The 14,865-nt window shown below is 35.0% G+C and overlaps 3 protein-coding genes and 1 pseudogene across 4 annotated transcripts; all 4 read left to right on the top strand.

The window, feature by feature from the left end:
* Positions 1-2,449: 2,449 nt before the first annotated feature.
* Positions 2,450-3,923, top strand: LOC110612374 (annotated as a pseudogene).
* A 317-nt stretch (positions 3,924-4,240) lies between these two features.
* On the top strand, positions 4,241-6,123 carry LOC110610683 (1-aminocyclopropane-1-carboxylate oxidase homolog 3). Its single transcript, XM_021750722.2, has 3 exons — positions 4,241-4,884; positions 5,198-5,519; positions 5,681-6,123. Exons 1-3 carry the CDS (start codon positions 4,346-4,348, stop codon positions 5,936-5,938), a joined length of 1,119 nt encoding a protein of 372 aa, XP_021606414.1. The 5' UTR covers positions 4,241-4,345; the 3' UTR covers positions 5,939-6,123.
* Positions 6,124-6,270: 147 nt separating this feature from the next.
* LOC110610993 (CASP-like protein 5B3) lies at positions 6,271-10,952 on the top strand. 2 transcript variants are annotated; one of them, XM_021751079.2, is made up of 4 exons: positions 6,271-8,435; positions 10,363-10,495; positions 10,617-10,713; positions 10,807-10,952. In XM_021751079.2, exons 1-4 carry the CDS (start codon positions 8,305-8,307, stop codon positions 10,809-10,811), a joined length of 366 nt encoding a protein of 121 aa, XP_021606771.1. In that variant the 5' UTR covers positions 6,271-8,304; the 3' UTR covers positions 10,812-10,952. The 2 variants fall into 2 exon arrangements, with proteins under 2 accessions (XP_021606771.1, XP_021606769.1); XM_021751077.2 differs by having other exon boundaries at positions 10,617-10,952.
* A 1,975-nt stretch (positions 10,953-12,927) lies between these two features.
* On the top strand, positions 12,928-14,808 carry LOC110612425 (WAT1-related protein At5g07050). The gene is made up of 7 exons (XM_021753206.2): positions 12,928-13,243; positions 13,331-13,393; positions 13,486-13,602; positions 13,687-13,921; positions 14,074-14,232; positions 14,313-14,464; positions 14,532-14,808. Exons 1-7 carry the CDS (start codon positions 13,038-13,040, stop codon positions 14,707-14,709), a joined length of 1,110 nt encoding a protein of 369 aa, XP_021608898.1. The 5' UTR covers positions 12,928-13,037; the 3' UTR covers positions 14,710-14,808.
* Positions 14,809-14,865: the final 57 nt, after the last annotated feature.

The following is a 14,865-nucleotide window of genomic DNA, read 5'->3' as shown; positions in this document are numbered from 1 at the left end:
AACACTCGGGAGAATAGGGCTAAGAGCTTGGAAATCACCCAAGGGAAAAATGGGCTAAAAGTTTAGAAGATGCAAAAGGGCAAAAAGCTCGAAAGAAATGGAAGAGCAAAAATGTTTGAAAGCAATGGAAGAGAAAAAATGCTCGAAAGAGAGTCTAGGGCTAAAAGAGCCTGGAAAATGTACAAAAGTAAAAGTGCGCAGAAAGAGAGTCAGGGTTAAAGAGCCCATAAGTCAACTAGCAAACCAAAGAGCTAATTAGGGCTAAAAAGCCCGAAAGAGTACGGAGAGCGAAAAGTGCTCAGACAGATAACCAGGGTTAAGAACCCAAAAGCCAACTTGAAGCTAAGTATCTTGTACACCACAATATTTATTGACAAATATGATTATTAAATTAACAGTGAGCATTCTCGTTACATATAATTTGTGCAAGCCTTTATTTTGCATAAAAAATTTAGAAGAAATATAAAAGCTAATAAGCTCGAAATCGCCAGTAAGGTACAAGTCTAAATCTTTGAAATTGCCAGTGAGGGCATGAGCCTAAATCTCTAAAATCGCCAGTAGAGCCATGACTCGAAAATAGCCAGTAAGGTCACAACCTTGAATTTCGAAAATCGCCAGTAGTGCCACGAGCTTGAATCTTTGAAATCGCTAGTAAGGCCATGAACCTGAATCTCAAAAATCGCTAGTAAGACAACGAGTCTGAATTTTCAAAATCGCCAGTAAAACCACGAGTCTAAATCTCGAAAACGCCAAGAAAGGCCAAAGTGCCCAAACCATGGAGCTAAGTATCTACTACGATACAATGTTCATTAGTAAATATTATTCAATTGACAGTATGCATTCTCGCTACACATACTTTGTGCAAACTTTTACTTTGCAGATAAATTCTATAAATAAAGGTAAGGCCATGAGCCTAAATCCTCAGAAAAAGAATCAGGGCTAAAGAAGTTCAAAAGTAGACCAGTGAGCCAAAGAGTTTGGACGATGAGGAGCAAAATTCTTGAAAGTAGACTAAGGGTAAAAAATATTCAGAAAATGCACGAGAGCAAAATGTTTAAAAACAGACTAAGGGTAGAAAGGCCTGGAAGATGTGTGAGAGCAAAATGTTTAAAAATGGACTAAAAGCAAAAATGTCCGAAAAATGTATGAGAGCAAAATACTCGTAAGCAGACTAAAAACAAAAAAATTCAGAAGATGTGAGAGATCAAAATGTTCGGAAAGAAAAAAAAAGAGCTCGGAAGAAAACACCAAAATGTTACTGCTAAAAAAATGTAAAGTATTGTTTATAAATTTGTGTCAATAATTTATTATTAGTTACAAAATTATAGCGATAAGTATTTTGTAATAAAATTATAGTTACTGTTAAATTTATAAATTTTATTATAATATATATTTATGTTTAATTAATTAAATTACTGGAGAATGATATATTATGGTTTCAAAATAAACTAGTCATATTAGTGAAAGTTCTGTGTTACATAAAATTTTTCCATTTTTGTATATTCTCTACACTAGTAATCTCTTTAATCTACCGCTTGGATAGACATGATAAATAAAATAATAAAATAACATATGGGCGTTGATATAAAAGACTAAGAGTGAATCTAATATTTTGTAAAGTATTCTTCAGAATAATCACAATAAGGATAAACTTAGTCAACTTGATGTGGATTAACTATTCCTTGGATATTTATACTTCCAATTAATTTTTCATAATGAATATTGGTTGTTTGGTTGATAATGAATAATTACAAAAGTTTTATTTGAATTTTGAATGGGATTAGGCTTTCATTTTGGAAACTTGACCTTAGAAATAGATGCAAGTGAAGAACGCTGAAAATCATTGCAGTAGTCTTGTTTAAATTAATTTCAAATGCAATTCATATTATCTAATATTAATATATATCAATTTTTTGATAAGGATTTTGTTTCAGGCAAAATTGAAGGATGAAAAATGATCCATGTAGCTGATCCAACTAGTTTGAGACTAAGGCTTTGGTGTTTTTTTTTTTTTGTTTAAATAGAGATTTTATTTTATTGATATTCGGAAAAACTTAATACGAATACGTCCATTCTAAACCTCGATGAGTGTACCCTGCTGTTATGCATGAGAGCGTTAGTGGAATTGGCAGGCACACACGCGGCATAGCTGACAAGGAGAAGTGGCGCATTTGGAGACGTCTCTGTTATTTCTAGTTTAAACTAAAGAAGGGATTGCTTTTCTGTAATAACGTTGGAAATAAAATTTATCTGACACAATTAAAGTTTAGTTGTTTGATCATTACACTCTTGTAGCAAGAGTGGATTAGCAAACTCTTTTAGTTTGTTTTTCTGTTAGGCACGGGGATCGAGTTTTTTCACCCGTTTATCCTTAACTTCTGTACATAAAGATTCAGAGATTTCAATATCAAAGCCTTGAGAAGTGATATTCTTCAGATTTTTCTTGGGAATGAACATATGGAAGGCCAAATACGAACAGGAAGCAAACATGATTCTGACTGGGAAAGTGAACTGAAGAATTTTGACGACACAAAAGCTGGCGTGAAGGGGCTTGTAGATTCTGGGGTGACCAAAATCCCTCGCATATTCATTCATCAGGAGCGGCCAGCCCTGCTTGATGATACGTCAGGTTCCGATGAACCCAACTTCAGCATTCCTGTCATAGACATGCAAGGTTTCGATATGGACCCAAGACTCCAGGCTAACATCATTGCACAGCTTAAAATTGCCTGTGAGAATTGGGGTTTCTTTCAGGTGATTAATCATGGTATCCCAATGAGCATTTTGGAGGAGATGATTAATGGGATACATAGATTTCATTATCAAGAAGCTGAAGCGAAAAAAGAGTTTTATTCTCGTGATTACACGAGAAAAGTGCTGTACAATTCCAATTTTGATTTGTATCAGGTATCAGCAGCTAGTTGGAGGGATACTTTGACCTGTGTTATGGCACCAAATCCTCCAAATTCTGAAGTTTTGCCTTCAATATGCAGGCAAGCTAAATCACCACCACTCTAGTATTTTCTTCTCAAATTTTCCCTTCTTTGTCTTAGAAATATTAATGGTGCTAAGTTAATGAATGGTTTATCTGCAGGGACATAATAATTGATTACACCAGCAGAATTATGAAAATAGGAGTGATTCTTTTCCAATTGTTAGCAGAATCTCTGGGGCTGAAGCCCAATCACCTGATAGACATGGGTTGTGCAGAAGGACTCTATGTCCTTGGTCATTGCTACCCAGCATGTCCTGAGCCAGAACTGACCATGGGCTGCACAAGACATAGTGACAGTAGCTTCCTGACTTTACTTTTACAAGACCAAATTGGTGGCCTCCAATTCCTCCACAAAAATAGATGGATTGATGTTACCTCAGTGCCTGGAGCTTTAGTGGTAAATGTGGGAGATTTGTTACAGGCAAGTCCATTTGGCTCAAGCTTGTTTATATTTCATGGAACCAACCATTAACTTTATTAGATTTCTCCATGTCTTTTTGCAGCTAATCTCCAATGGTAAATTTATTAGCGCCAACCATAGGGTATTAGCCATGAATGTTGGTCCAAGAACTTCAGTGGCATGTTTCTTCAGGCAACATCTTTGGCCGGAGACGTCGAGGGTGTACGGCCCTATAAGGGAGTTGCTATCAGAGGAGAACCCTCCGGTGTACCGGGAAACCTCCGTGAAGGACTTGATACAACTCAAACACTTGAGGGGAAATGATGGGGTTTCCAGACTGGAACATTTAAAGCTGTGAAATTGGCAATGTCCTCTATGCCCAAAGTTAAACAAGTAATGCCTGTTGAACATGAATTTTTTTTCTGGTATTGTCGTTGTGCGTATGTGTTCTGCTCCAAATAACTAGAGTATTGTATTAATAATTTAATATTATTTTTAATTTAATCATATAAATTACAAGTGATATTAACAATCCGTAATTTAAACTTAAATTAATAAAATTAAGAAAAAAAATAAAGTGTACCTGGAAATTAAAATTAAATATATTAATATAAAATGGTAATAAACTTTGAATAATATTTTAAATATGAGATGGCAGAAAAACAACTTTTGAATACTAATATTTGCAATTTTTAAAATAGTATTATAAACCAACATTGCAGAAATAAATCTCAATAATTGATTTTAGATTAAAGATAATCGAAATTGTATAAATTTTTAATGGGAAAATATTTTATTAATTAAAAATAAAGTTTAAATAATGACAGCATATGGATTGGCTACTCTTCCGCTGTTTCTTTTCTTTTCTTCCTCAAAACTGGTCCACGCAAGTGTCCTGACAAACCGCTAGCCTTGGGCGAAAATAATAATAAAAAGAGTTGGTAATAAAAATGGTGCTCACCGGAGATTCCTTCACCGGAATTTCCACTACCTACGACCGCTACCAAGAACTCAAATCATTCGACGAGTCAAAATCCGGTGTCAAAGGTCTTGTCGATGCCGGCATTACTAGTGTCCCACGAATTTTCATCCGCCCACCTGAGGAACTGGCCGCCGGCTACTACATGTCAAACGAGCACGTCAACGCCCACTTTGTTGTTCCAGTTGTCGACCTGGCAAACATGGAGAGCAGGCGCTCGGAAGCGGTTGATGGAATCCTGAGGGCCGCGGAGGAGGTGGGGTTTTTCCAGGTAGTGAACCATGGGGTGCGCAATCGGGTGCTCGAAGGGATGTTGGCGGCGGCACGTGGGTTCCACGAGTTGCCAAGGGAGGTAAAGGAGAAGTACTATACCAGAGAATTGATGAAGAAGGTGAAGTATGGGAGTAATTTTGATCTGTACGAATCAAAGTACGCTAATTGGAGGGATACTTTGTTTTGTGTGATGGGACCTGAGTCACTCGACCCACAAGAGTTGCCTCTTGTTTGCAGGTAATTTAATTCATATTGGGTTGCTCATTTATTTGCTTGTAGTTGCACATTTTCAGTTGATGATAGGACTCTGTTTAGCAAAATTCCAACTCAAAGGAATCACAAATTTAGAGGATAAGCAGCAAATTGTTCAATTTTGTGCTTTAAGTTAAAGGTGAAAGTATGTTTAAGCTGGTTCATATCCATTTTGTCTGAACTTTATGGGTTTCTGTTGAAAGAAGAGTTCAGTTCTTTCACTGTGAAAAGCTGGAACTTTCACTAAAACTGGATATCATCTGAATCTAGTAATTTGCATCTCTTATTGAGTTTGCAGAGACCCTATAATGGAGTACTCAAAACAAGTCCACAAATTAGGCACAGTTTTGTTTGAATTACTATCCGAGGCACTTGGGCTCGACCCTGACTATCTGAAAGAGATGGATTGTGCAAAAGGGCATGCTCTACTGAGTCACTACTATCCAGCATGCCCTGAACCACAGTTGACAATGGGCACCACCAAACATTCTGACCCTGATTTCCTTACTATACTACTCCAAGACCATATTGGTGGACTCCAAATTTTTCATCAGAATTGTTGGATTGATGTTCCTCCTGTGGATGGAGCTCTTGTGGTAAACATTGGAGATCTTTCACAGGCAAGCCCTTCCAGAATTGGATTCCTTTGAATGAGGGCCAAACTTTCATAATTTTGCTATGTACATTTGTTCTTGTTTATCCCATCATTGTTAAACAAAGTAACAAGTTGAACTTAGTTATGTTAATGAACTTCTTTAATACGATTCTTGTGTGATTTCAGCTGATATCAAATGACAAGTTCAAGAGTGTGGAGCACAGGGTATTGGCAAATCGTACTGGTCCCAGAGTTTCCATAGCCTGCTTTTTCACTCCACATCTTTACCCATCAACAAGGACGTATGGCCCAATCAAGGAGTTACTGTCTGAAGAAAATCCTCCAATATATGGTGAAACCACTGTGAAAGATTTTATTGCCTACTATGATTCAAAAGGACTTGATGGGAATTCTGCTCTTACACATTTCAAGCTACAAAAGTAGCTGCACCATACAAGGTTACGTTGCCCTCATCTCTAGTCCTTACGAAATGTTAATTTATGTTGCTACTGATAGGAATGCATGAGTTCAGAAGATGAACTTGTTTTCAGATATTAAATGTCATTTGTAGCATTGATGTTTTTGGAAAAAGTTTTCAATAAGATGGAATGCTCCAATTCATAGATTAATTAATTGGTATGTCTGAGTTCGTAGGCCAAATGGGCCAATGCTTTATTTTCACTTCCTGGGGAGTTAATTTGTCATAGTCTTACATAGGAATTGTCATTCCATCGACGAACAAATCACAAAATTACAATCAATTTACAATCAACATTCAGCCAATGATAGAATGATAATCTACTATTTACAAAGAGAAAGAACTTGTATATGGGTCATAGGGTCAATGTCAATTGTTGAGACACGAGAATTCATCTCATCTTGGTCTGACCATCTGGCGCAAAGACCATCATCTGTGTAGTCAAGGCTAGTCAACAGTGAATTTAGGAGCATATGGGTGAAGCGCGACATAAGGGAAATCGAAGACGATATCATTTGTTAGGTGAGCAGATGGTTCTTGCGATCAAAAGATAGAACCATGGTTTGGATCTTTCCATCGACATGAGATTAAAGGTGGCGGCCAGGAAAAGGAATTAACGATAGCAACGTGAGATGTCAGAGAGCACAAAGAGAAGTTAGGAGTAAGGAAAACATGACAAACAAAGATTTGGGAAATTCTTACACGGTTGTGTGGTATATACATGTCCAATATAATTAATTTTAATACGTAATTTAAAGTTAAAAGAGTTTTCATAAAAAAAAATTTAACATTTTATTGATTGGGTGTATAAATTAATTTATATGTCTTGAGTAAATTTTTTAAGTAGTTTTAAGAAATTTTTTTCTTTTTAACATATAATTAAATTGAAAAAGGAAACAAAATACTAGTCTGATTCGAATAATTTATATTGAAAATTAAATTAATTTTTTTAGTTAAAATTATATTCTGCTCAATTTCAGTATAAAAGTTAAGTTACTTAAAATATTATAAAATTAAGGAATAGAGTTTTTTTTTTTTTTTCGGGTGAAAATGTTAGTGTGAGGTTATGGTAATGAAAAGGAAATGGCGAAAGTGGGTGCGTAAAGAGAAAGGAAGCTGGATGAACCACCCCCAATTTGCTGGCGACAAATGCGGGAGCGGTTGGTTCCATGATGAGATATCATCAACCATCACAAATCAGAAAAACATGATGTTTTCTTCTTCTTTTTTTAAGCATTTTCAACTCTAATTAATTTCTATTCTCAAACAAAAAAATAATAATAATCCAAAGTTAAGTAATTTTGCAGCTATGGATATTGTTAAAATTCAAAATATTATATGCGAGAAAAAAAACATAACAAGATTAAATGAGATTTTTTAATTAATTGGAATTTAATTTTGTTGCAAAATTATTCATATAGCGACAAAGTCATGTTTGTTTACATATCTTATAACTAACCTTATTTTGATCTTATAAGCTAAAAAATAAGCTAATATTACGAGTTTACCATTTTAGTATCTATAAGTACTGATCTTATAAATTAATATATGTTTTAAATATTTACTATATTCTATTTGTTTAATTTTAAAATTTTAAATTTATTTTATAAATTATGCTAATTTTCATAAATTATTGCAAGCACTCTTAATTTAATTTATGAAAGTTAAATCCTTAAAATAGCTCCAGAAGTAAAGGGGAAAAAATGAAGATGACTGAAATTACTAAATTAAGGAATATAAATTATGAAGAACATAAGTTTGAAACAGACCGAAAATGGAGTAGAAAACAGAATCTACAAAACAAGACAGAACTCTTTACTCATCCAGGTAATGTACGTAGATCAGCTCATGCAAGTTGACTCTTGATACCTAAAAAGATTTCTACTTCTATTTTTTAATTTTATATTCTGCTTTCGAAGTCTCTCAACATTTTGCTTTGTTTCACCTGTCCCCATTATACATATATAATCATCTCTGCCTTCAACCTTTTCCATGTCCTCTCTCTCTCTCTCTCTCTCTCTCTCTCTCTCTCTCTCTCTCTATATATATATATATATATATATATATATATATCTTTCATCTTTTTAGTTGCTTACAGTTTTCTAGTTCCAGAAATATTTGTTTTTTCTTCCACCGTTATCGATTTTCTGGGCATCTCTTTTTCTACTCCTTAATGTTTTTCTTGCATAAATCTCAGTAAAGATTGTTCTTTGGAGTTGAAAAGGTCTTTGATTTTCTGGTTCTGGTGATTTTGGGAGATGGGAAATTTCATGTATCAATTAGGTAGCTGAATTTTTTGCTGGGTTTGGTGGAGGCCGCACAAGGGGGAAAAATGAAGGATTTTGCTGGGACTCCAGGGACATTGACTGCTCTTGCTTTGAGGATTTCACAGTGTATTTTTGCAGCCGGCTCAATCACTGCCATGGCCACCACGACCAACTTCTTCAATTTCACTGCTTTCTGGTATCATTTATCTTGGCCATCTTTTTATAGCTCTATCAATATTTCCTCTGCAATGTTTTCAGCTGCTTCGTAATTCAGTTGTGCTGCATTAACTACGGATCATTAGGATCGAAGTTTGAACTCTTAAACTTAAAAGCTAATACTATATTAAAAAAGAAATTGATTCTAGCAATCTGCAGCACAATCTAGGCTTCGAGGTTTCAGTAACCATTCTGGTATGATTTAAGATGCATAATTATTGCCATGATTATGTTTTATACCGTAAGATAAAGTAGAATTAACTTCATCTCGAAGCACTTTTGATATTTGTTATGAAAAAATTATGAATCAACTGTTAACTTGAAATTTTGGCAGGGACTCTGACTTAAATCTTTTATGGCAGCAACCAAATGATTTACTGTTTATCTTGTCTACCCCTGTTTGCAATGAAGAATTTCCCAAGACAATTCAATTAATTTCTTTTTTAACAATTCTCTCGTTTGGAATGGAAGAATTATTCTTCTTTTAACTTAAAAAAAATTTCAATTTGAAAGAAGATAAAATCTTGTACAATTTTGTAAGAATTCATTTAAATTCTTTTCTTGTAAAATGAATAATGTTAAATAAAGAATTAGGGTTGTACAGTTACAACATGAATGAATTGGTTAGCACTTATCACTCTGTGTTTCTAATAGCCTTGCAAATTGGAGATTTTAGATTCCAATGGTTTGTGTGTGTGTTTAGACGCTTGGTAGATCTTGTTGAAGTTGATGTTCTGCTTCCAAATTCTTTGACATTCTACTTGGGACTGTTTCCATTTTGTATATGGATATGCCATTGTTTAACAAAGCTCATATTGATTTTATGGGTGTGCAGGTGCCATCTGGTGTATATTTGACCTTGTTGGTTCAAATTCTTTTTGGGTAGAACAAACTAGTGTCAACATTCGTCCATGTTGTTTCATAATCTGCTTAGTGAAATAAGGAAAATTTTATCATGAAATTTCTACAGTCTAGAGTGGGACAAAGTTCATCATGAGTCGGGTATTTTGAGTTTCAGTAGTACTTTCTGTTAACTTTTAGCATACTGAAGCCTTGAAATAAACATGCCTGCACTGTACCAGCATTCTTATGTCTTGAACCTAATTGTAATGATTCACTAAGTTCAGAAGAAAGCAAAGAGGATGCCAAAAACTCTAGGCCAAAGTAGCAAATAATGTGGAATACAGCTGCTGCTTTTGATCATTTAAATGCATGTCCAGTTTGCTTTTATGACAATTAGTTGTGTTTTCAACACATTGAATGATTAGCCAACACTGTTTCTCCTAATCACATACCATTAGCAGCTCTCATCACAAATTTAATTGAGTGCACGCAAACTAAATGGTTTAACACAAGAATTTTTATACTTAACAATATCAGCTCCATACAGTTGAAGTTCTGTTGGATATGCACTTAGTGTCTGCATGTTTCCTTGTTGATTCTTATTTGATGCTTTCTGACTTCTCATGGGATTTTAAAAGGACCTTCTTTTCCTCTTCAGTTATGCTGTTATGTCCTTATAATCCTTTGAAACTTTGGCGTGGTCTTTGTTTCTGTGCCATCCTATCTTTAATGCATTGAATTTTACTTTGTGCTGGTGATCTTCATCTTATTTTGTTAACTGTTTGTGGTGCTCTTAGGCATAACTTACCAATTGCTGAATCATATTGACAGTGAGAAAAATTGGCTTTAAAACTGTATCTTTAAAATCACTGCACCAATGAGCATCTATTGCAAGAAAAGTTTTAAAAGTATATAACATTATCAGATTAACTGAATCAGTACTCTGGCTCCACTGAACTTATTACCAGTTATACCCGTCCTTTTTTTTTTCTCCGCAAGACCTGTAATAACTCGTAGAATACAAATCCAAAGCCCTAATGTAGGATTTCTTTTTTTTTTGACAGCTACCTCATAGCTTCAATGGGTTTGCAAGTTATATGGAGCTTTGGACTTGCATTAATAGATGCATATGCCTTGATGAAGAAGAAGGTCCTCCACAATTCTATCTTGGTCAGCCTTTTCGTAGTGGGAGATTGGGTCAGCCTCCATAAAACCTTTCACTGTTCTTAATTCCTTTTTGAGCCACTAAATCAGAAACAATTCTATGTTAATGTGATTATCATTTTAACAGCAATATGTTTTACAACATTTTCAACAGGTAACAGCACTGCTGTCTCTTGCAGCAGCTTCTGCGTCGGCAGGCATCACAGTGCTACTGTTTCATGACATCGGACCTTGTACTTATTTGAGCGAATGTGAGAAGTACCAAATGTCAGTTGCATTAGCCTTTTTGAGCTGGATAAGCATTGCAATATCATCTCTAATTATGCTATGGCTACTGGCTGCAGGTTAGAAAATTCCTTCAATGTACTAATGGCTGCCATAGAAATTTTCGTCATTCTACAATGTCAATACAAAACAAAAAGAACAAGAATAGCATAACCATATTCCACATTTTCATTCATTAGGATTATTTCTTTTTTTTTTTTTTCAATTTTCTGTAAAGAGAAAGCCATTTGTATCCAATTGATGACACTCTCACAACATTTCTGGAATTGTCATATGCTTCAATGAAAAGGGTTGTAAGTTGTAACCACAAATTTTCAGTTCAATGGCTCTATCATTACCGACCCTGCCATGAAAAATAACATTTAAAAAGCTCAACTGTCGTGTACCCCACCTACTCCCTTTAATTAATTATCTATGAGTCACCTTGATCTTTATCTAGTTGGAATCTTGTGCAGCCAAGAAACGTTTTGCTATATTTTAAAAAAAACGGATAGAGAAATGGGATGCCATGAAATGCCACCTTTTATTTTCCACTCACTTTCTTCCTTCCCAAACAAGGGGTTAGCGTCAAACTAATGAGAAGTATAATTCTGTTGTGTATAATTGACAAAGCTCGCAATAGGTAGCTACAAGCACAAACTGGAAGGGCATCATATTCTATCGCAGGCAATTACACAACTTGATAAATTAGGCATATTTCGTGTACAAGTAGGAGTTCTCACTTGCAATGGGCAAAAAAGTTCAGAAAAAGTAATGGGCCGATGTAATTGAGACTTGCCAACCATACCACGCGGAGAAAGGTGAAGCTGTGAATCAATCACATCAGAAGAAAGGAGAGTGTTTCTTGATATGAGGTAGGGCTAAGTTTATGATTTCCTTCTAGTTTGGGCCTTTCTTTCAAAGAAAAGGCCCAGCCTAAGCTTAATCCACAGCCAACCATATTTATATAAATAAACATGTTGTACTCTTCATTAGTCTATATCCACCTCTCTATCTTAGGTTTCACAATTTAATTGATTAATTAATTATTACCAACTTCATTTATTTTCTACTCCTTCAATGGCTTCTGCCATTAATTACACTTTCTATTTACATGAATGACACTTTCAATATACCTTTTCAATTCTTTCTATTTTCACAACAAGTCTTTTTAATTCCTCTTCATCTAATCGTTGTACCATTTTTCTATTTAGCATCGTTTCTCTATTCAGTTACTATCGACTTCAATTCAATATGTCCAAAAATATAGCTATACCCATATGCATTTTATATATAAACAGAGTAAGTTTTTATTTGATTTTTCCCTAGGAAAGGTCCAGAGATGGTATTTGTACTTGATCACTTATAAACCCAAGGTAGCTGGCTTGTTTAGAAATAAACTTCACCTGAAAATTGATTTTTTTTTTTAACACCTTATGATCAGTTTTATATGCAAGTATGTCCTACACCCAACCTATGCACTTAGAAATTTTCTATTTAAATATTAGTCACAAGAATCAAATTGATAATAATAATAAATTAGAAAGATAAACCAATTAATGGCTAAATTAAAAATAATAATAATAAGGAAAGCCTTTGGTTTCCGACAAATGATGGTCCATGCAAAGATTACACACCATAAAATTTCTTGTGCTTAATGACAAATGGACACTGCTCTTTCAAAGTTGTGAACCACTTGCTTAATTGCTAATCACATAATAAGGACTAAGAGCACTCTTCCATTTTTTTACAACAGACGCCTTAAAACAAACTATGGTTTTTTTGCATGTTCCCTGCAAAGAATGTAGAAGATATCAAAGATGCTGAATCCAAGAGGGACCTGAGGGATATCATTCTTTACAGGCAACTCTCTTCACCCATCAATGTAAGCATGAAAAGCTTTTCTGAAATGAAGTTATTACAATTATTATAATTCATTTCAGTAGTGCAGAGCTTATGGACCAGAAAGAAAGCGATTTAAGATTTAAAAATCCTTTTAGTTGATGGTATAAAGTGTAAAGAATATATTAAATAGCCAATCCTACCCTGAACCAGAATTGTTATATGTTCTTTAACCTTGTCATAAGAGAATATTTTCTTTTTTTTCCTTTCATATCTGCACAAACATCAAAAAGTCATTGAGTGGGTAGTATATCAAAGGGAATTGATCTACAGAACATGATACTAACATCAACATAATGCCACAAGAATCAAAACCCAACTCATCCATTTTCTTCTATATCAATACACAGCTTGTGCTCCTTTCTCTGATGTGAAGAAGGGAAAGAGGGAACAAGGATCGTTAACGCTAATGGCATTGAAGACATTCTCTACTGGGAGCCTTTACAGGAGGTTCAAGCCACACCTGCTCATGGTTCTTGCTCAGATTGGCTATACTTTTCTCTACTTCATCACTGAAGCTTCCTTCGAACATGGGATGAATCCTCATGTCTACATAACTTATCGACACATTGTCAGTAGTATTGTGATGCTCCCTTTTGCCTATTTTCTTGAAAGGTATAATAATTAATAAATATTAATATGACATTTATGATGTTGTATTCAGTGTTCATCTCTTTCCTTCTGTTTTGTTTCTTCCTGCAGAAAAAAGAGGCCAAAGCTGACGATAGGTCTTTTTGTGGAAATATTCATTCTCTCTCTGCTAGGGTACTTAATGAAAAAACAACACACAAACACATTTTATATTTCACCTGGATAATTAAGAAGTGTGAGTTCATATTGTGTTTCAATGATGACAGGGTGGGTTTGACTCTCAACATGTATTTTGCAAGCTTGAGATACACGTCTCCAACTTTCGTTGCATCAATGGTTAACACCATAGCTTCCTTGACCTTCATAATTGCAGTTGCATTAAGGTTAATTAACATCCATACTTCCAATTTGTTGAAAGTACATATGCATTCAACTACAGTTAATTTTAATGTATTATATGCATGCAGGTTGGAAGGTCTTGATCTTGGAAATCCTCGTGGAATAGCAAAAGTTGTCGGGACCTTGGTTTCGTTGGCCGGAGTAATGACTATGACATTATATAAAGGTCCTATCATGGCAAATCTCTGGCCTCCGCTAATCCATATTCATCGAAAGACTGGTAGTAACCATGAGAGCTGGTTGAAAGGTTCGATACTTACTGTTGCAAGCTGCATATCATGGTCGGCGTGGTATATTATGCAGGTTCAAACTCTAGACTGCACCCATACCTTTCAAATTTATTATCAGCATCTGCTCCACTTATGCAGAAAGAATGAAAACAGTAAAAATTTCAATTAACAGATAATTAAAACGAATTGTGCTGATATATTGTTAATTTTTCCTTGAAAATTCAGGCATTCATCCTGAAAAGGTATCCTGCTCAACTGTCGCTGACTACATGGATGAGCTTTCTTGGGGCTGCACAATCAGCTTTTTTCACGCTGATTGTGGAACGTAGAAAACTTGCTTGGACAATAGGATTCAACATTGATTTCTGGTCCACTGTGTATGGTGTGAGTAGGAACTAATCAGTGTTTTCATGTTGGATTCTTGACGGTGTTAATTCGTAAACTTAACTGGATAAAAATGGCAGGGCGTGGTGGTCTCTGGTATAATAGTTCTGATTCAGTTGTGGTGCACAGAAGTAAAAGGACCAGTTTTTGTCACCATGTTCAATCCCCTTTCAACAATATTAGTGGCAATTTTGGCATACTTTGTTCTTGGTGAAAAACTATATCTGGGAAGGTAATTTAAAATTAGCATCAGTTATTACACTTGGAAGCTCCTTTACTAAAATTTTCAAAATGTCCAGTATACTCGGGGCAGCTGTTGTAATCATTGGCTTATACTTGCTGCTGTGGGGCAAAGAAGAACAAAAAGGTTGCAGCAAATCACAAGATCGACCACTGTCCTGTTGTGATGAGCAAAAGGAGACCATGAAACGTACACTTGGTTCAGTTGAGAGTAAAATAACTGCAAGCGAACCTTGAGGTCCAAATTATTTCTCAGATAAAAGGATCGATATTCAATACCATGTACATCCACATTCGAAATAACAAAAATAATAATACACAGCTAGTTAGCATCAACTTCAGATGTCTGCCACTGGAAAAATTCCACGTTCTCTAATGTGAATTTCTTCAAGA

The sequence above is a fragment of the Manihot esculenta genome, chromosome 3 (assembly GCF_001659605.2).
Source record: "Manihot esculenta cultivar AM560-2 chromosome 3, M.esculenta_v8, whole genome shotgun sequence".
NCBI classification, from domain to species: Eukaryota; Viridiplantae; Streptophyta; class Magnoliopsida; order Malpighiales; family Euphorbiaceae; genus Manihot; species Manihot esculenta.
Note: the sequence above shows the minus strand (reverse complement) of the source record. Positions and strands in the feature narration are given on the sequence as shown.